Source organism: Spermophilus citellus (assembly GCF_964194105.1).
Source record: "Spermophilus citellus genome assembly, chromosome: 2".
In the NCBI taxonomy this organism is placed as follows: domain Eukaryota; kingdom Metazoa; phylum Chordata; class Mammalia; order Rodentia; family Sciuridae; genus Spermophilus; species Spermophilus citellus.
The window spans coordinates 258,011,496-258,031,500 of NC_138183.1; the positions used below are offsets into that span (position 1 = coordinate 258,011,496).

General features: G+C 55.8%; 2 protein-coding genes and 1 long non-coding RNA gene across 10 annotated transcripts in view; 1 reads left to right on the top strand and 2 right to left on the bottom strand.

Annotated features, from left to right (window-relative positions):
- The window catches only part of PHRF1 (PHD and ring finger domains 1), a 30,774-nt gene extending 21,521 nt beyond the window's left edge, over positions 1 to 9,253 (bottom strand). Inside the window, exons 1-4 of one of the 4 annotated variants that reach the window (XM_081266907.1) lie at positions 8,997 to 9,253; positions 5,271 to 5,386; positions 4,658 to 4,786; positions 974 to 1,179 (exon numbers count right to left, since the gene is read on the bottom strand). In XM_081266907.1, coding sequence (XP_081123033.1) covers positions 974 to 1,179; positions 4,658 to 4,786; positions 5,271 to 5,364 — 429 coding nt within the window. In that variant the 5' untranslated portion in view covers positions 5,365 to 5,386; positions 8,997 to 9,253. Of the gene's footprint in view, positions 1 to 973; positions 1,180 to 4,657; positions 4,787 to 5,270; positions 5,387 to 8,753; positions 8,919 to 8,996 lie in introns of those variants that run through there. The other 3 variants (XM_081266909.1, XM_081266906.1, XM_081266908.1) reach the window with 3 other exon arrangements.
- A 4,997-nt stretch (positions 9,254 to 14,250) lies between these two features.
- Positions 14,251 to 15,677, top strand: LOC308641327. The gene is made up of 2 exons (XR_014020434.1): positions 14,251 to 14,350; positions 14,863 to 15,677. It is a non-coding gene; the product is annotated as an uncharacterized lncRNA (long non-coding RNA).
- A 1,580-nt stretch (positions 15,678 to 17,257) lies between these two features.
- On the bottom strand, positions 17,258 to 19,990 carry RASSF7 (Ras association domain family member 7). Of its 5 annotated transcripts, XM_081282233.1 has the most exons (6): positions 19,898 to 19,990; positions 19,061 to 19,191; positions 18,168 to 18,880; positions 17,904 to 18,026; positions 17,750 to 17,831; positions 17,258 to 17,675 (listed from the first exon to the last, which is right to left on the bottom strand). In XM_081282233.1, exons 2-6 carry the CDS (start codon positions 19,182 to 19,184, stop codon positions 17,644 to 17,646), a joined length of 1,074 nt encoding a protein of 357 aa, XP_081138359.1. In that variant the 5' UTR covers positions 19,185 to 19,191; positions 19,898 to 19,990; the 3' UTR covers positions 17,258 to 17,643. The 5 variants fall into 5 exon arrangements, with proteins under 5 accessions (XP_081138359.1, XP_081138362.1, XP_081138361.1 ...); XM_081282236.1 differs by having other exon boundaries at positions 17,258 to 17,831; positions 18,168 to 18,529; XM_081282235.1 differs by lacking the exon at positions 17,904 to 18,026.
- Between the last annotated feature and the right edge of the window lie 15 nt (positions 19,991 to 20,005).

A 20,005-nucleotide genomic window follows, 5' to 3' on the forward strand; every position in this document is an offset into this window, starting at 1 on the left:
CTGCCTGGTGCTCCAGTGTGTCAAGGCCTCTCAGAACCCTGCCCTCTCTGTGCATCTGGCTTACATTCTGGACCACTTCAGTAAAATCACTTCAGTTTTACAAATCCCAACATCCAGGAAGCTAGGTCTCCCTTTTCAAAGCTATCTTGGCAGCTCTTGCTTTCCCAGCCTCCTTTAGGAGCTTCACCGTCCACCACATGCCAGGGGCCTCCCAGCAGGACTCGTAGAGCCTGTATCACTGTGACCACCTCTGTGAACAGACTTCCCTTCTGGAAAGTGGTCTTCTCCATTCAGTTGCAATTGTTTTTAGAAAAGTTGTTTAAGTGTTGTATGCATCTGGTTTCTTTCTTTTTTTCTTTCCTTTTTTGGGGAGCAGTACTGGGGACTGAACTTGTGATCCTCCTGCCTCAGCTTCTGGAGCTGCTGGGACTACAGGTGTGTGACACTCTGGCTATTTCTATGTCCAATTTTTTATCTTCATGAACCTTATATCTAGCAATCTGGTTAAATACAGCATTTCAACAATTCATTTGTAAAATTTTACTGATAAGCTTATTCCTTGCCCGTGCCTTCTCCTGATACGTAAACCTTTAATTTTTCTTATTATTTTTCAACAAGTATCAAATAGTTAATATATAGCAAATATGTCGTCTGGCACCGCAATTTAAACAAAGGCTTTGCTTGCCCAAAGAAAAACCTAACCTTGAATCTAATCCGGGTGGCACCCACCACAGAACAGGAAGTAAGAGAGACAGAGGAAGGCTCGAGCTCACAGAAGTCACCCCAGCACACGGGCCACAGGGATGGCACAACGCTGTCTATCCCTCCCTGGATCAACCATGCAGATGTTCCTAAGCTGTGGGGACACGGGACAGAAGAGGAGGGGCATTGGCAAGATCTTGTTGACATTGTAGCTAGCAGCTAGGGTGAGAGCATCCTGAGGGGGGGAAGTGGCCATAAGACACTGCCTTACCCTGGACCACTCGACAATGCAGTCCAAGCAGAAGTAGTGGGCACAGGTCTCTGGTGTGCCCACGGCCTGGTCTCTGAACACATTGAGACAAATTGGGCAGCTCTCCACATCCTCGTCAGAACTGAGAGTGCTCCTGGCTTCCAGCTTCCCCTGAGCATCTGTTGCTGCCACCAACGTTTCCACTTCATCTTCAGAATCTTGGGAACCTTGAAAGAGCGGAAACATTCCAACATTAGCAAACGACAGGAGTGGCTGTGTGAACAGGAACACTGGCTGCAAGTGGGCCCAACCTGTACTCAGGACAGGGGACTCCACTCAGTCCTAGGTCCTGATGGGACACATAGCCCTATCCACCTGCAAGGCCACAGTTATGGGGCACCCATGACCCTGAGGAGCCTGCCCTGCAGCCATGTATACCACTATTCCTTACCTGAAGCTTCTTCAACCACAGCTGCTTCTAAACCAAGGGGACAGGGAGGCAGGCTAAGCAGCCATCCCAGGTCCTCCTACCGGAGTCCCATGATGCAAGGTGGTCCCTAGGGACCAGCACAGGTCTCAAAGACAGATCTCACTGTGGGCCTCTGAACATGCTGCCACTACACAGCTGCATGTGTCTCCAACAGTTCTTTCTAAAAACACAATCACAACGGGACCATCTGCCTTCAGATAAGACCTCCTTTCAGGGCCCCTTCTTCCTCTTCCTTTGGGATACAGAGGGCACAGATTTCTAAGTGGGCCACTGGGTTACATCAGATGAGGACTATTTCTAGAGGTCTGGTGATGGGGCCTGATCAGCACGTAAGCAGGGTGCTTTCAATTGAGCCCAGCAGCCAACACACTCAACATGTCTTCTCTTCATCCGGCACTCCACCAGAGTAGTGCCAAACACAAAGGACCCACGTTCCCATGTACCACAAAAGCCGCTCCCACCAGCTCTAAGACTCTGCCCCTGTGGTCAGGACCAGAGGAGGTGCTCGCATGTCCTCTCCAGGGCTCTCCTGCTACCCAGAAAAAGGAGAATTGTCCCCAGCTGCCCAACCTCATCAGGTGAGTGCTTTTTTTAAACCTGGGAACTGAACCCAGGAATTCTACGACTGAGTTACATCACCAGTCTTTTGAGACATTCTCACTAAGTTGTCAAGGCTGGACTCATACTTATGATCCTCCTGCCTCCAAATTATTGGGATTACAGGCAAGAGCCACCACACACTTGCCAGATGAGCTATTTTGAAGTAGAATTTCTCTAGCTACTTGCAGAGACAGTAGTCAGAGAAGAATGCTCCTGCTGGGCCAGAAAAACTGAAATAGCTAACACATGTGGCCAAGGCAGTGAGTGGCCCCCAGGAGCTGAGGATGGTCCCACCAAAAGCAGCCAGAAAACAGCACTTCAGTCTTTCAACCCTAGAAATACTGCCACCAGGCAGAGCTTGGAGAAGGACCTGAGCCTGAAGGGAAGTGTGGCCCGACCAATGCCTTGCAGTCAGCTGGTGGGTACCAAGACTGACCAGCAGAAACACTGGGATAATGAATGTGCTGCTCCTGGTTCCTGAGTCTGTGGTGCCTTGTCACACAGTACTGGAAAACTAATAAAGGGATATGCACAACATTTTGGAAGATAATAAATGGACAGTAGATTGACCAATGCCCTCAACTTTCCTGCTTAGTGCCCACAGCAGAAGTAGGAGATGCCTGGTGATCAGATTCTTCCTATGAATCCCAAAGGCAAGGAACTGGTGACCTTAGGGCTGCCTTAGCTTGACACAGTGCCCAGCCCATAGAGCAATGCCTTTGGGTATTGGACAATGACCCCTAGCATGAACAAAGAGGAGAAGGTGGGCGAGGCCCTGAGCAGTCTTCCTCGCTGGGGCTACTAGAGAATCCCTTGGACAAACAAAGGACCACAGGGTGTAGATGAGCACTAACCCCAGCGGGACAGCAGGTGGCTGGCCTGAGACACCAGGGCATGGAGACTCTGCCAAGTGTTCAAGGAGAATTGCATGGAGACTACTCTTGAGAGAAGACAGGGCCACATGCCAGGCAGAGGAGGGCTGTCCTCGAGCAGAGCAGCTGTGAATGACACTGCACGATCACAACAACCATCACAAACAATAATGACCACACTGTCTGGAGAGCTGGAAAAAATGAACCCTGGGAATGAGGCAGCGGGTCCAAGTTCAGTTGTCATCTCTTATGGTAAGATTTGAGAGACACTATCTCAAGCTGGGAATGCAACAAACAATAGGAAAAGCAACTGATGTGTTTCAGGAGTCAACACCAAGGCAGGAGACCCAACAGGCAGAGCAGACACAGGCTGCCCACAGCAGGGAGCCTTGGTACACAGAAGCCCTTGAGGGACTTCCTCCTCAGCCACTGGGGCACCTCCTGCCTGTTGTTCCTCCCGCTGGCGTTGGAGGAACACGGTGGGGTGCCTGCCCACACTCAGCTGAGGTTCTGGTCTCTGCCTATCGTCCTACAGTAACAAACACTCCATCCCTGACCCAAGTCCACCCTGCCCAGCCAGCTCCTGTCCTGTAAGCTGTGGCTTAACTTTGTTTCTCGGGAAGCTTTCCTCCCCTACCAGGCCTGGAGTCTTCCCCTCCAATGCCTACAAGCTCTGGGTCAGCAGAGATCCTGGGTAAGCTTACACCTGCCTTCACTCCAGCCACAAACAAGAGTCTCTGGCACTGAAGCCTCCAAGAATGGTCAACAGGGAGTGACTTCATAGCACTCAGTGTCCTCTGCCCTTAGCTCAGGCAAGGCTAGCACCCATGCCAAGATCTGCTGTAGGTGGGACAAACCCAACTCAACACTAGGAAATAGGTACAAAAGCCCCATCAGTGACCTTTACACCCAGGACAGAATCTGCAATTCTTGCTCAGAATTGGAAGTCCAACCTGAGGAAGTGGGTGGTAAGCACACAAAGCTGCTGGCTCACAATGCATCAGTCCTACTCCACAAACAAGGGTCACTTTTCTGGAACACTCAAACACTAACAGCCATCATGAAAGACTGAGGCACACTTTTGGACTTTCCACAACAGGAAGGCAGAGGTGGGCCTGACTTCTATTGACACTGAGGCCCTCCTCTGGGGAGGGCAGCACCTGCTCAGGGCAACACAAGAAGCCATAGCACTGTGCCACAGCACATATGCCCTTCAAGCACTGGTCCTGCAGGAGTCTGCACACCCCTCAACCACTGTATGTGGGCCATAAACCTCTTAAAATCCCTGAGACATGCTTGTCAGCTGTCAGCTCTCAGACAGAACAGAGAATGCGCCACTGCATGGAGTCACTGCCGCACCCATGTGGTGGTCTGGTGGTCGTGGGCACATCCCCTGGGGCACAATAGACTGTCCTGCGCCTGAACGGCAAGCCCATGCCCTCGTGGCGGGGGACAAGGGCTGCCAAGACCTCTATTTGTGGCACCAGCTTCCAGTCTGGTTGCGTGTGCCTGCAGTGTGTGCCACTTGATGTTCTAGATATTTTAGTTTCACCCTAAGAGAAGCCTGGAGGACCATGTTGTTGAGCTGAACTTCCAAACAAAAGACTGCAGCAGAAATGAGCCACTGTCCGCGGGCTTCAGGAGTGGAGAGCAAAGGCTCTCCCCACAGCTTAGTGAGTACAGCTACCCAGGTTCTGCCAAATGCTGTCCCCACCCAGCCCACTCAGATGCCAGCAAGCTTACCTGATCCATCTTCTGGGTCTTCCTCCTCAGAGGCTGCCTCCTCATCCTCTCTGTCTGTGCAGTCTCCATGCTCACTGCCCGTGTCGTCCTCAGAGTCCCCACTGTGACCATCGCTGCTTTCTTCTAGACCTATGTCACCAGGGGAAATCACAGACCATGGGGGCAGCGTCACAGCAAGGCAGCATAGAGCCAAGGATGCTCTGCGCATGCACAGGAGAGTACAGGACACCTGCCAGGGGGCCACTGGGACAGGTGGAGATGAGTGAAGGGAAGAGGGGAATGCCCAAAGTCTTTTTGTCCTGCATGTGTTGCCTGCATTAAAACTAAGACAAAAGACTGGTGCAGGAGACTAAGGCAGGAGGACGCTTGAGCCCAGGAGTTCAAGGTAGGCCTGGGCAACACAGAAAGACCCTATCCCAAAACACCAAAAATAAAAAACATGACAAAAAGAATCAATGTACTACACTTCTACAATTTAAATTCAAAGAATAACTTTTTAAAGGGTTGAAAGCTGAAAACTGACGCACACAGACAACCTCCTGGAACAGCAGATACCCGAAAAAACTCTAGGCACCAGAATCCACCAGGGACATCCCTCCTAGCCAGGGCTCACCAGCACTGCTGGTCAGGTCTGCAGGGCCCACTCGGGGGCATCCATCCGCACACGGGCTCTGTGCCACAGGCTGGTCGAGGCTGTCGTCATCCATTGTTGCACATTGGAGCTCAGCTCTGAAAGAAAGAAGAGCCAGGGGATCTCCAAAGTGTCAGGGCTGCAGAGCCCCAAAAAGAACAACAGTCACTCTCTCCTGTCACGTTCCTGGTGCTGGAACCTTTCCATGCATGATGTGTTTGAGGCATGAGACAACACATGCAGCAACTCAACCACACTGAAAGATACTACAGAGCCAGGTGGTAACCACACCTGTATCCCAGAGACTAGGGAGGCTGAAGCAGGAGGATCACAAGTTTGAGGCCAATCTCAGCAACTTAGCAATACTCTGTCTCAAAACAGGACGGGGATGTAGCTCAGTGGTAGAGTGCCCTGGTATTCAATACCTAATACCAAAAAAGGAAAAAAAAAGACACTGGCCCCTACAGAGCCACATACAAAGCCAGGTCCAAACACTTGAGGATTTGCCACATGTTGATACAGGCACCTCAAGGAGTCCCAAGGCCAGAAATGAACAAAATGGATATTTCCTGGGCTGAGGCATAGTGGTACTTGTCAACTGAGGGTTGGTCACCAGGAAGCTGTCTGCCTTCCATTCCGTGGGCACGTCACTCTTGGCCAAGGCTGGGCCAGCAGTCTCTATTTAGCTGACCACTATCAGGAGGCAGCAAGACTCAGCAGAGGCACCTGGGGCCTTGATCACAAGTCAGTCCGTGGAGTCCTTGTAGTGCCCAGGCTGGGAGGCAAAGCAGACCAAGATCACACTGCTAGGCCCAGTCTTCAGACATGGCTCAACATAACCCTCCTTGTACCCGAGGGCCTCAAACTTTGATCCCCACAGAAGTCCAAAGAAGGGCCCTTTCTTGTCAGCGCTGCTCCCTTCAATTTCTAGGTGGCCCTAGAGGAGAATGTGGAGTTCACTCAGGAACCCAAAAGAACACAATGAAGTCCACTGCAGCACCACAGGCTTCCCATGAGACCCCCACCTCTGAGGCAGGAGAATGGGGATGGGCTTGACTCTGCAGTCAGACTCACTTCCCTCCCTAGGCTGCAGAGACTCCGTGTCCACAGCAGTGGCTGGGAGTGGGCTACAACCTCTAGAGTCACCTTCTCACCAGTCCCCTATCACCTCCTCACATGATGGACACTACAGAGCTCCAAGTCCTCCAACGCCTGCTAATCAGCGAGGGAATGCTCCTTTGAGGAAAGCGCCAATGGACAAATGTCGCTACTATCAAAAAATGGCGAGCCAAGACGTGGTTTTGCCAAATTAACTTTTCCTCTCCCTGCTGCCCCAAAGTTAACATAATTGGCCAAATCCCCACTCAGAGAAGCGTCTGCACCCTGCTGCTGGTGAGTTCAGAAATCTGGCAGGGAGTGCTGGCCAGATTCCTGCTGGAAAACTGACCCTGAAGGAGGCACAGGCAGGCAGGCAGATGAGACCATGCTATAGCCCATCCAAGATGATGACAACTCTCCCGCACTGAGACCCAGCATTGGCCACGGATCTCAGGTAAAAGGATCTGTAAAGCTCTGGCCATGGCTGTGACCCTTCCCATAAAACCCAGGCCTCCTGCTCCACTGCTTGCCCTGCCCTGACTGCATGCAGGTAAGGAAGGTGGAGAAGCACACACCAGCCTAAACAGGGTATACTTCAGGGAAACCAAGAAATGTGATCCCAATATGACCTAGGTAACAGCAGGGCAGAGCTGGGAGCAGTTCTAGGGCCTAACTGGTGGACAGCAAATCCCTCACTTAAATGATGTATTACACACAAGGTCAAACATATGAACACAGAACTCCTGTCTTCTCTCCTGATGGACTGTGACCAAGAGCCACAAGAAGGGACAATGGCAGGACCTGTCTCAGAGGGCTGCCTGGAGAAATCAGTGAGGCAGCAGCAGAGCTAGCACACAGGAGTTTGCCAGAATACCAGCTTGGGAAAGAGGCTGAGCTCCAGGAATGCATGCACCTGGGGCTATGTTCTGAGGGGTCTGCAGCCTCCACTCAGCCTGAGGCCCACAGCCAAAGAACACTATGGCCCACTACCAAGGCGTTGGAGGCTCAGGTTGAGAAAGCTGAGTAAAATTCTTTCTGGATGTCACAAAACCCAAGTGGAGGCAACAACTGGGGCCTGCACGCAGGAGAACAAAAGAAGCCAGCAGCTTCCAAAGATACCTCCGGAGCAAGCAGCAAGGACAAAAACCACAATCCGGGGCCACCAGTCTCCCCTTCCCCACCAGAAAGCCCAGCCAGAACACGGTGCTAGTGGGTACCTCTAGCTTAGTTCTTTCTAGTCCCCCAGCAGCTCCAGCTTGGGCAGGCCCACAGGGGTTCATCATCCCCACCGCTAAGCATCAGAGACCAAGGCCTAAACCATTCCTGCAGAAAAGCCCATAGTCCTTCCTGGTTGTCCTTGGCAGAACTGGCAGAACTCTCTCAGAGAGATGCTGGGAGGTCAAGAGAAAAACAAGAAAACTGAAAAGGCTATTTCCCCCTTCAAACTCGGAGGAACCACCGAACTTGCAATTCCAACTGTTATTGAGGAACCAAAAGGGCTACACTGGTGCCAAGACCAGAGCCTGGGTGCCCATTCAGGGCACTGTGCAAGCCTGCAGCAAGTCCAACTTCTTCACTCAGGCTTTGTCCTTCCCCATTCACCTCCTACCATAGGAGACAGGAAACCTCAAATTGTAAACTGTCATGAAACTCAACAACTTGGAGACTATAAAGTCTCCAATGAGTTGAAATGGACCCCGTGGTACAGTCTTCTTCCTCTAATAAAGAAAACCAAGTGGTCCATGAGAGAGGGAAAGTATGTCAAGTCCCAAGCCAAACCCACCTCAGCCTCAAACCCTATCCGTGCCACCAGTGGTCAACATGCCTCCCCAGCAAATTACTGTTGTCTACTGCAGAAACCAGGGCACACAAGCTCGGCAAAAGCTTCTGAAAAGAGCAGGACAGTTGAGTGAAAGGATGAGGGAGCAGCTCTGGCTCTGCCTCTCTGCCTGTGTGAAGCTGGCAAGTTACTCAGCCTCTCTGGGCTCCGAGCTACTCCTCGGTAAAACACGGACGACGCCCTCCCGAGAGGCTGCCTGGGGACGGCTGAGGCCGAGTAAGAGACGTGCAACTCTGCCGTCAACCACAGCCCCGGGCAAGAGCGGACCAGGCCCACCCGGCGACGCCGGCCGGGAGCTGGGACCAGGCAGCACAGCCGCACTTGCCCCGCGCAGCCCCGTCCCTGCGGCCGCGGCCAGGACGTCCCGCCGCGTGAGGCTCCCGGGCCGGCGCCAGGCCTCAGGGCCCGCCCGCCCGCGCGCAGGCCTCCCCGCCCCGCAGGCCGCAGACAAAGCGCGCGGCGCCCGCGGGCGGCCAGCACGGCCTGGCGCGGCCGGGACGCCGGGCCGGCGCGGCCGCCGCACGTACCCGGGAACCTCGCGCCTACCGGGCGCACCCGACGCTCCCGCCGCCGCCCTCGGAGCGACTCCGCGACGAGGCCAGGTCGCGGTCGCGGTCGCCGTCGCCACCGCCTCCGCCGCCGCGCGCTCCCCGACCCGGAAGTGCACAGCCCGATTTCCGGGGCCCTCGCCCCGCCCGTTGGCGGGAACCACTGGGACAAGAACGGGTCAGAACCGCGGTCGGGGCGTCGAGGCGTCGGCCGGCCCTTACTCCCTAAAAAGCACTGGTTAGTGCAGAACCGCCGTCCAGGAAGAACATGGCTCCGAGACATTCGTGCTGCTTAGCCCTCGCGGGCGCGCCGGCCAAACCGTGTCCCCCGCTGCCTCAGGTGGTGCAGTCCGACCGCCCAGAGCGCACGGGAGGGCCTCCTGCGGCCCAGAGCCCCGCCCAGGCCCCGCCCCCTGAAGGCCCCACCAGACCCCGAGTGCCCCGGGGCAGGGCGTCCCGCCTCTGCGGCGCGCAGCTTTGCTCCGGCCACTGTGGCAAAGATCTTGCATGGACTCGGGATGGACGCTGTGTGCGGGCTCTTGAGCTGCTGGAGCACGGCAGAGAATGAGCCCCCATCCCGGTCCCCTCCAGCCCAGTGGAGGGAGACAGTAAACCAAGAACACTGTAGAGAACTCAGCTGTAGGGTATGGGTGAAGGTGATCTGTGCTCTCACAAAAAGACTGCGGAGTGGGGTGGTGGCTCAGAGCCAGAGCTCTCGCCTAGCTTGTGCGAGGCCCTGGATTGTTCCTCGGCACCACATAAAAAAAGAGGGCTAGGGTTGTGGCTCAGAGATAGAGCGCTCGCCTAGCACGTGAGAGGTCCTAGGTTTGAACTTCAGCACCACATAAAAATAAATAAATAAAATAAAGGTATTGTGTCCAACTACAACTAAAAAATTGAATATTTAAAAAAAAGACTGCGGGGCCGGGCGTGGTGGCACACTGGGGTGCTGCACAGGTGACTGGCCCTGGCTTATGGACCCCTCAGGCCTCTGCATAAAAGCAAGCAAGGTGCAGGTTGACTGCGGGAAGGGGACCCCATCCAGGACAGGACCACTGGTTTGGAAGGAATGGCTCCTGGTAGATGTAGTAGAAGACAGCTGGTTGGCTGAGGGTTGGCTGTGAATGTCATGGAAGGGAAAGGGAAAGGAAGACTGAGGGCAGGGAGATGGGAATGTATTCAGGGGAGGGAGTAAGCTGGGGGAGTCCTGTGGGTACCGGACAGTGCAGAGGAGATGTTGAGAGGGCAAAGGCTGTGCTGGAGGTAAAATAGGGTGGTGGGGGAATAGATCTAGAACCCCAGGCTTCCAACATTAAGAGGTCCAGAGTCCTCAAAAGAGACCAATAAATAAGTAAATAAATATTTCAAGGGTGGTGGGAATGGAGGACTGACAGAAGCAGGAGAGAGTCTGTAACCAGGAGAAACAGGCACTTGGATCAAGGAGAGAGTCCTTGGGGGAGTGAGATGGAGATTGCTGGCCCCCATATCCCAGAACAGGAGCACAGCAGTGCTGGGGGCAGGGGCTGACCAGAGGATAAAGGGAATGAGAAAACAGCACAATGAGCAGCAACCAGGTTGCAGCCACTTAACTGTGAAGGGAGGTAAGAGTGGATGGAGGCAGTGCAGAGGGAGCAATGTTGAGAGGGGTTTTTTTTGTCTGTTTGCAATGGCTGAAACATCACCGATGCTGTAGGCTAAATGGAAGGAAGGAAGAATGGTGCCACAGAAGGGTACTCAGGAATAAGCTCTCTATTCTTGATGGGCCAGAGACCAGGATCAGGATGGGTGGTTTCCTCAAGAGTCACGCAGGCACTTTGAGTATCAGTTATCTGACCTCAGGCAAGTCCCTCTCTGCTGCCTGTGCCTTAGTGTCCTTGGCTGTAAAATGATGTTGATGGTCATATGTACCCCAGAGGTCATTGTGAGGATTGAGTGGGTGAGTACTGGAGAGAGTTTTGGATGGGTCCAGCATGGTAAAGAGGGGGTGGCACCCTAGCCCTCCTTGCAGGAAGGGTATCTGATCATCCCTCCTAGTTTGGACTTCACATGTGTCAGCCCTTTCTGTGAATGTACCTGCCTGCTAAAGACAGTTAGATATAGGGGTGCTCACATCCACTGAGGCTCCTGGGAAGGAGGAAGACAGGCAGGTCAATTCAGCATCCCCCTGGACAAGGACCAACCTCTCCCACCTTCATTCACAGCTGCCCCTAGGACACAGCTGGAAAAATTGCCAAAATAGACACATTCACACATAATGAGATGTGAAGAACATCTCAGAGAGCATCTTTGAGCAGTTTACAACCTACCCAGCTATGCCAGTTCAAGCTTAGGAATAAAAAGTGACCCCAAAGAGTACCCTGAGGCCAAACTGGACCCCAACTGAGCATAGAAACATATCTGTTGATGCCCTCCCTAAGGTGTAAAAGGACACCTTACCTGCTCGCAGGTAGATGCCTCACACCCTGTCAAGCACAGATATCTCCCATATACAACTCCCCTCACATTAGTCTTGTTACCTCTTATGCACACCAGTGAGTTGCCCACCTGCCAGCTCTCACATGCCATGGCCTGTGTGCACACACACATGCATTTTACCTACACAGACCTGCACCCTGCTGGATTTCTGGTTTGTGCTGATATGATGCTTCTGCCTCGTGCAGGCACAGACAGGCACAGATATGGTGTACAGGAGGGTAGAGCTAGGGTGGGAGCTCCCTCAATTCTGTATAGCCCAGGCCAGCTTCTCCCAGAGTTCTGTCCAACCCTTTCCCTCTGCCATCAGGCCTGCACATACGTGAGACTGGGTGAGCACTAAGCCCAGGCATCACCTCCTGCCCCATTCTACCCCATCCCCTTGAGCAGGGATGGCCTCCAGAGCCAGGTAGATGCCCAAGAGAGGCTGAAGCAAGGGCAGGTGGAGGGAGGGAGTGGGGAGAGAACAAGGAGTTGAAACTCCCAGAGCCAGGAAGGGACAGGCAGCTCTATGTTCTCAGACCAGGGAAGGCCAGTATATGACTGTCCTCTGACCATAACCCAGGTAGCTTAAAACAACAGAAATTTATTCTCTCACAATCATGGAGAACAGAAGTCCCTGACCAACAGGTTCTGGGAGGATCTCTCCTGCCTTTCTCAGTTGTGGCTGGAGCTCCATGCATCCTTGGGTTGTGGAAATTTTACTTCATAGTCTCTGCCTCTGTCTTCTCATGGCCTTCTCCTCTGTGTGTCCTCTCCTTTGCCACTTACAAAGATACTGTCATTGGATTCAGGGCCACACAGGTAATTAAGGTTGATCCCATTTCAAGATCCTTCACTGAAATAATCTACAAAGACCCTTTTTCCAAATAAGCACAAATATATAGGCTCTGGATTTCAGGATGTGGATATAACTTGTTTTAGGAGGACACCATTCAGCCCACTATGGATGGTGAAAGGAGGTGCATTTTAGGTTGGCAGGACTCGGGGTAAGGTGAAGGAGGTAGTCAGGCACTCGATTTTCCCCTGTCCTCTAGTTCCTGATTTCTTCCCTCAACTTGTGTTCTGCTCTGAAGATATGGGCCTCCTCAGGGATCCCAGGGGTTCCTAGGAGTTCCTTCAAGACTCATGTAATCCAAACCTTGGGATTTCTCAATTTTTTTCTTTTTTTCTTTTTCTTTTTTTTTTTTTTGTACTGGAGATTTAACTCATTGAGCCACATCCCCAGCCCTTGCAAGCAAACCTCCTGCCTCAGCCTTCCAAGTCACTGGGATTACAAACAAGCCTGTGTCAATAAGTCTGGCATGATCTCTCAATTTTTTTTTTTTTTTTTTTTGTAAAGGGATTGAACCCAGGGGCATCTGACCACCGAGCCACATCCCCATCCCCTTTTCATATTTTATTTAGAGACAGGGCCTCACTAAATTGCTGAGGCTGGCTTTGAATTTACAATTCTCCTGCCTCAGCCTCTCTAGCCACTGGGATTATAAGTGTATGCTAGGGTGCCTGGTGATGATCTCTCAATTTTTGATGGAGTGGAACTGAGTTGACCCCTGGCTCTTCTCCCATCTGTAAATGATCACACCCTCACCACACTAAGCTTTAATTTGTCTCCACTATCCAAGCTCCCAGGTCTGGGCTGGGTCAGACACCTCCCTGGATGGCAGGTGACAGGCTGCAGCCCAGCCTGTGCAGGGGGCAGTGGAAGGAGGGAGAACAAAGAGTGGGGCAGTGGGTTTAGGAGCAGGTGGCTGAGTCTGAGTGGGCTGGTCCCTGGGTCAAGGACCTGAGTGATATGAGGATAAAGGGGCATTAGCTGAGCCTACAGCAGGGAGGGCCAGGCTCTGAGGCATGTGTGGCAGGTGCTGTTCGGTTGAGGGAGACAGGAAAACAAAGAGCTTATGAGGACCCCTGCCTTAGGAGCAAAAGTAGAGCAGGCATCTGCCTGCTAGATCAGGGGTCCTGGGTAGCCCATGATTCCACCTCAGGAACCACCTAGGCCATGGTAGGGAGCAGACTGAGCAGAGAAGGGCCAAGTCTCTTTTGGCCGCTACCTTGGGGCTCTGCTGCAGCTGCTGGCCCTGTGTGTCTTTGGGTAGGTGACAGTCTGCTCCCTTAGACCTTTTGAGTGCCCAGCAAGTACTCTTCTGGGTCCCTGGAAAAGACAGGAAAAAGCCCACTGAGAGCCCAGCACCCCTCGAGATGTCCCCTCCAGCCTAGGACTCTTCTGGAGGTTTCCTTGTCGATAGATCCCACGGGAGGGACCCGGAGTCCCCAGGAGTCCCCGGGACTGCCCCTGTCGGGGGTCATCTGAAAAACCAAACCAGACAGAGCTGGCGCTCCCTCCTGGAAGGCAGACTGAATTGCTTGTCCTTGGGGGCTCCCAGGCCTCCCAGGAGTCGGCAAAGGGCGGCTCAGGCAGGACAAGCGTTCTGAGGGCGCCGAGTCAGGGCGCGTCCAGGCGCCTCCCGGGTCACAGCCCAGGCTATGTACGCTCTGGGTTCTCCGAGAGGGGTGGACCTCTGACGGGGAGAGCCCCGAATCGGCCAGGCAGTAATACTGCACGGGGTGTGTGTGACGGGGGCAGCCTCTGGCTTGCAGGAGGTCCCTCCACAAGGGGCCCTCCTTGCCCCACACTCCACCGCATTGGGCGGGCGGAAGACAGAAACAACAGGCAGCGCCCCCAGCCCGGGGCCCAGACGCCCGGAGAACCCGGGCTGTACCAACGCGTGCGGGAGGGGGACCGCCTGGGCCGTACCACGCGTCCTGCCAGCGGGGGATGCCTCCCGACTAGGCCACCCCGCGACGCCCCGCCTGGCAGGTGGCAGCCCCTCCCCAGGCCGACGTGCAGAAAAGAACGCGCCGGCCTCGCCCCCGGAGGACCGCGCGGCGGTGGGCGGGGCGCGCTGCGCCCCCCTGGCGCCCACTGGCTGTGGCGCGGCAGGGCGGGCCCGGCTTGGCCGACCATTGGCTATAGGATAGGTGTTTTGCATATGGGGCGGGGCGGCGGGGCCCCGGCGGGGCTCTGCCGGGGGCTCGAGGGTAGCTGTGGCTGCCGCTGAAGTTGGTAGAGAGTCCGCGACGGCCCAGTGCCGGGGTCTCAGGTGACGCACGAGGGGTCCCAGGCTGGCGGGCGGGGCTCACCTCGGAGGCTGCCCTCCCCTGGGGAATTTGGGTATCGGGCAAGGCAGAGGCAGCGTGGCTAGGATGCCCAAGTTGGAGGGGGCGGGGGGCGACCCCTCCACTCGCCCGCCCGCTGGACTGTCCCTCCAGGCGCAGGGCAGCCACTGCCCACCGCACACTGCGCTGCTCCGGACCCACTGTGCGTGTGACAGCGGCTGATCTGTCTCTGGGCAGCGCGAAACCCTGGCCCCCTCGGTGACCTCGGTCTAGCGGGCAGGCCTGGCCACATGAGGGTTGAAGGGTGCACACCTACACCCTGGGGGGAAAGGGCAGCTGGCCCTGAGGTCGGGACTGCGTCTACAGGCTTTTCTGTCAGAGCCCAGCAAGGACCGGTGGGGGAGGGAAGGGGGCCATTCAGGGGATTCTCCGCGTGTGGGAGACGGAAGACTGGGCCAGATACCCTCTTGGAGGGAACTTTCTTCTTGTGTCCCAGGGTACCAGGCTGTGCTGCGTTCCCAGGAGCCTTCATCAAGCTGGGCAGCAGGGGTGTTGTGATCTTCAGCCAACAGGACCCAGGCCTACAGGAACTGCCTCTGGGGACTTCCTATGGAAAGGGAGTGCAGCTTTGATTCTTCTGCAAATTTCTGCCATTTCAGTGAGGCAATCAGGACGGTGGACTTCTTTGTGGGGCCCAGGGACCAGCCCCTCAGAGTCCCTCTCTGCTGGGTATGCTCAATCCACCCTGAAAATCTGGCTGAGGAGTGTCTAGAGCACCTGGTCTGGACACCTGTCCTTTCCTCTGGGGGCTGTGATGGTTGATGGCTATGGCTGGAGCCAGGTCACCAGAGAAGGAGGAGTAGGCTTGGTCCAGACCTCACAAGGACTGTGATTGGCTTTGGAGGGCACTGTGCTGCTCCCAGTGTGGTGCCATGCCTTGAAGTCTCAGGAGGTGAAAGGAGGCTGTATGATCTTGGGCCAGGAAACTGCAGAGCTGACTTATTACCAAACAGCCACTTACCTCTTCACTGAGCCAGGGGTCAATACTACCATGACCCTCAGTAGCCAGGGGCCACTTCTGGTCTGGGGGTAAGCAGGAGCTCTGAGGCCAGTAAGGCCTGGCTCTGCCCTCCTGCCAAACTGCCCAGGCATGAGCATGGTCTTGACTGTCTATTCTACAGGGACACCTGGTGGGTACCTGCCTCTGCTGGTGTGGATCTTGCCCTGTCCGGAATGGATACTTGTAGGGAGCTTGACCCTTCTTCACTTTAGCATCGTCTTCAAAGTAAAAGTTTGAAACTCAAAACTAAACTTTTCAGCAACTCAAAAAGTTTTGCTTAGTGATCTGAAGCACTCAGACAACTGTTTTGGAGTGTAGGGTTTGGTCCACCTGGAATAGCCACCAAGGAAGGGGGCTAAACCCATTTCCCCATCCCAGAGCACAGCACCTGTCTGGTAGTTACGAGGAGTTAGCAGCTTTTATAGGGCCAGGAGCTGCAGGCAATGGACAGGGCCTGATAATAACTTCAGGAAAGACAGGTATCCTTGGAAGAGTACCGGAAACTGATGGTGTACACCGGCTTTGTGCCTGCTTCCCCTTAGGGCTAGGGAACACAGCTTAGACATGGGAGAACATGACCTAGCCCCCCACCCCCAGCTCCCTGTGTATGGGGTGGTCTCTGGTTGACACCTGGCCTTCCCTCCTGTTGGTCTGTGGGGTTAGTTTGGGAGATGAACCATGATGGCTTCAGACTGATACCCGGAAGTGCATGCAACCGTCCTGAGTGTATGGGTGTTTGCAGGGGGCTGGGGGGGGGGTGGGTAGCAGGTCCCAGGCTGCAGCTAGAGTGACCTTTGTACTCTGGGCATCACCCGCTGTGACCCTGTGTTTGGTCCCACAGGCAGCAGCAGGCTCCGGTGGGAGAGCAGATAAGAGCAGTAGGCTGGGGATTCTGGCCTGCTGACACCAGGTTGGGAGCCTTCCAATTCCCTGCTCCCTGCCTCTGGCAGGTGATACCCAGTCCCACTTGCTCCCCACATCAGTGGGCTTCTGGTGGCCCTGACCTCTGTGAGGCCCCAAGTGCCTTATTTGTTACTCCAGCTCAAGACTTCCATGTCCCCTGCAGTCTGCCTTAGAGGAAATGGGGAGCACTGGACCCCGCTCAGAAGCCACCCCAGGAGAAAGCTGAGTCTATCCAAACCTGTCATCCAGTATCCCCATCCCATTCCCCAGTACTACCCAAGGCTTCCTGCATGACACCCTCAAGTTCTGCTTATCACAAATATCTCCAACCCCAAACACAGCCCTGGGAACCGGGAGTGTGCCACACTCCTGAGGACCAGGACTCTGGGAGAGGCTACAGCCCGAGGACCTAGGCCGCAGCTGGGTTATAGAATCTGCCCTTCCCTAATTTTACAGCCACAGACTCACAGCAGAAGCTTCAAGCCCACCCTGGGAGCGGGACAAGCCTTGTCCATGTAATGCCCACACCCTCCCTGGGGCTGGCTAAGTTCCTCTGGCCAATCCAGGAGTCCTGGACCTTCCTCCACGGGTTCTCCAGGAGGCAGTAAACTTGACAGGCAGGTCTAACACATCCTGCCATCATAGGTTCCTACTACTGGTGGCAGCCAGGTGGAAGAGGGGATCCAGACAGAAACCCAGGCCAGGGCTGAGCCAGCAAGCTCCATCAGGCATGGAATCACAAAGGTTCTCAGGGGCAGGCAGGGCAAAGCAGTCAGAATGTGGGCCCCAGGAGCCCCAGCCTTGAGACCTATTGAGCTTTGGTCCTGAAGCACTTTATCCAGGTAGTGTGGCATCTTCTGTAATGGCTCCTGTCTGCACCTCAAGTTCTAGACCCCACAGACATGATCCCACAGAGCTTCAGGACAAAATCAGGCCATTTTGGGCAGTTTATTGAGGTCTAAGCGTCAGGGTGAGGAGGCGATGCACACCCATTGTGAAGGACACTGCCTTTGGCAGCACTCATCTACAAGCCGAACACATTATCCACACACATCTCCCAACCGCAACAAGTAGTAATGGACTCTGGGGCCTGGCCACTTCTTGCCAGTTTCTCCAGGGGGCCTGGCAGACTTGGCAAAGACAAGGGCAACCCCTCCCTGGCACTTCCATCCCTCACAGTAGAAACCCTGGGACACTGGGGCTTCCCACTTCATAGGGAAGGAATCTTCTGTGACCACAGACTCTTGTTGTCCAAGGGCTTGTGCTGGCTGATCTGGCTTGTCCTCAGCAGGCACCACTCTGGGACAGGGGCTGTTACCTCCAGGAACTCTGTCTCATGGGGACAACTGTGGGAGGATAATGGCTGAGGAGGCTGAGACCAGGGGAGGGCCCATCCTGCCAGAGTGGGGAATAGACATACCCTCAGGACTCAGGCTGGGCACTAGGACAGGGCCCTGGGTTGCTCCCTGGAGGTGCTCCTCTCTGCCTGGACACAGAAGATTCTGTGGAGAAATCAGGTCAGTTGGGAGGTGGGGTGGGCCCCACTGCCCAGCCTCTTTTACAACTGCTCTGACCTGTGTGCCAGAGGGACCTCTATCTGGGGGTAGTGGCAGTGCAGCCCCCGTCTGCTGGATGAACTGCTGCAGGTTACACTGCCGGAGCTCCCGGTTCAGCTCCTCCAGCTCCTGGGCCTGGGCCTGGGGGGACAAGGATCCTCAGGGGGCATAACTCTGGTGCCCCCACATAGACTACCCTTTCTAGTCTGACTGATGCCAGACCCTCAAGTCCACACATTTGGGGGTGGGGAAATGACAGGGGCCAGGGACTCCTAGACTCACCTGCAGAGCATGCTCCGCAGCCTCCAAAGCGCGGCTCACCAGGGCCAGGCTGCCCTGCACCTCCACACTCTGCCGTTCCTGAATGGCCAGGTCCTGGCGCAGGCGTTCAGTTGCAGATGCTGTGGCCAATGGGGGCCCAGGGGCCTCTGCAGCCAACCGCAGCTCAACCTCCAGGGCACGGGCCTGAGCATCCAGAGCCTGTAGCTGGGCAGCATGCTCAGCAGTGGCTGCACTCAGTGCCTGAAGGCGAGCCTGGCCCTCTCGTTCCCGGGCTTGTTCCCTCCGCAGCTCCTGCTCCCAGAAGGCTTCATGGCCCAGCTCTTCAGCATTCCTCTGCACCCTGAGCTCCAGGCCCTGAAGGTCTGTGAAGCAGCCTGATGTGGGTGCTACAGGGACTGCAGGCTCAGGGGACGAAGGACGAGGGGCCAGTCTGGGACACCCCGGGCCAAAGGTTAGTGCTTTGTGGGGTTCACGACCTGGTGTTGTCCGTGGCTTTGGGGGGAGGCTGGCACGAACTGGGCATCGCTCTGGGGGTGGACAGCTGTCTGAGGAGGGCCTCTCAGCCAGGCTGGGCCCTGTCCTCCTCAGAACAAACTGGACATCGCTGGCAAATTGTCCACAGGTGGCCTGGGCACCCACTGGACACTCCTGTGGCAGCAGCTGCCGTTCCTTCTCCCTAAGCCGCTGCACAAGCACAAAGCGGCCTGTCTGGCCTGGGGGGAAAGGGGAGGGTCAGTCTGTCTCCCTAGTCTTCGTCAACCTGGCTTGAGGAACTGGGGCAGGACAAGAGGGAACAAGAGCCAACCCCACCCTTCTTCAGGGGGAAATGGGGCTGGACCACCAGGCTCCAGCCCAGTCCCACCTTTTGGGCTGTTTGCCTCCAGAAGACTCACCAATTGCTTGGGCTAGTGCGATGACCACTTCCTGGCAGGTGGTCTGTTCTGAGACCCCACAGACCACCCTCTGGATGCCATCCACCCACACCTTCAGTTCCATGGCTGCTAGCCCGAAGAACATCCCTGTCCTGTAGGAAGAACACAGGATCAGGTCCTGCCTGACCACAGCCTGGACCGCCTCTCCTCCTCCTGGCCTTTCACTATAACTGGCTCAGAGCTGTGGCCCCTTGGTGTGGGGCCATGCTCTTCTGTACCCAGCCCCACCCTCAGGCCTCGCATTCCTAGGGTGGCTGGGGGAACTAGTTTGGCTCTAGTGAGCACTTCAATACACCCCACTTCCCAAGTATCCTCGTGCCCCGCCCCCACTCCCGGAACCAGGCGAATCATTAACCAGGTCCAGGATTTCCTGTCCCCCGTCACCTGGCTCAGAGGACACTGCCCCTTCCCTCCCGCGGTGGTCCCCAGGCACCCAAGAGCGCCCCCACGCAAACATAACGCCATCAGCTACCATGGGAACGCCTCCCCACGGAAGGGGCCGTCCCGGGGCCCAGAGAGGCTGAGAACCGTGACCCAGACTCGGCCTCGGTCCCACCGCCCCCCAGGACTCCCCCAGCAGCCCCTCTGGCCTAGCCCGCACGCTCCCCCGGAGGCCCCGCCCCTGCTGCGAACGCCGGCGGCGCTGGACCCCGTCATCCCCGCTCCGAAGCGGGTGGGTGCAGGTGCGTCGCAGCGCTCACAAGTCCTCTCCCCAAGCCCGCGGAAAACCCCTCAGCCAGAGCCGACGCCTCGGCCGGTCCGGGGCCATGGGGAGGCTCCGGAACCCAGCGAGCTCACCTGGGCGCTCGCCGGCCTCGGGGATCTGGGTAGTTCGGCGCCGCCGCAACCTGCAGCCCCAGCGCCGCGGCGCGCCCCGGCTCCACCGCTTCATTGGCTCGCAGCCCG

Coding starts and splice junctions, on each gene's coding strand:
- RASSF7 (XM_081282232.1), bottom strand. CDS start 19,184: ATGTTCTTCGGGCTAGCAGCCATGGAACTGAAGGTGTGGGTGGATGGC. Junction 18,881..19,060: donor CGCACTAGCCCAAGCAATTG/GTGAGTCTTCTG, acceptor CTTTCCCCCCAG/GCCAGACAGGCCGCTTTGTG. Junction 17,832..17,903: donor GAGGTCCCTCTGGCACACAG/GTCAGAGCAGTT, acceptor ATTTCTCCACAG/AATCTTCTGTGTCCAGGCAG.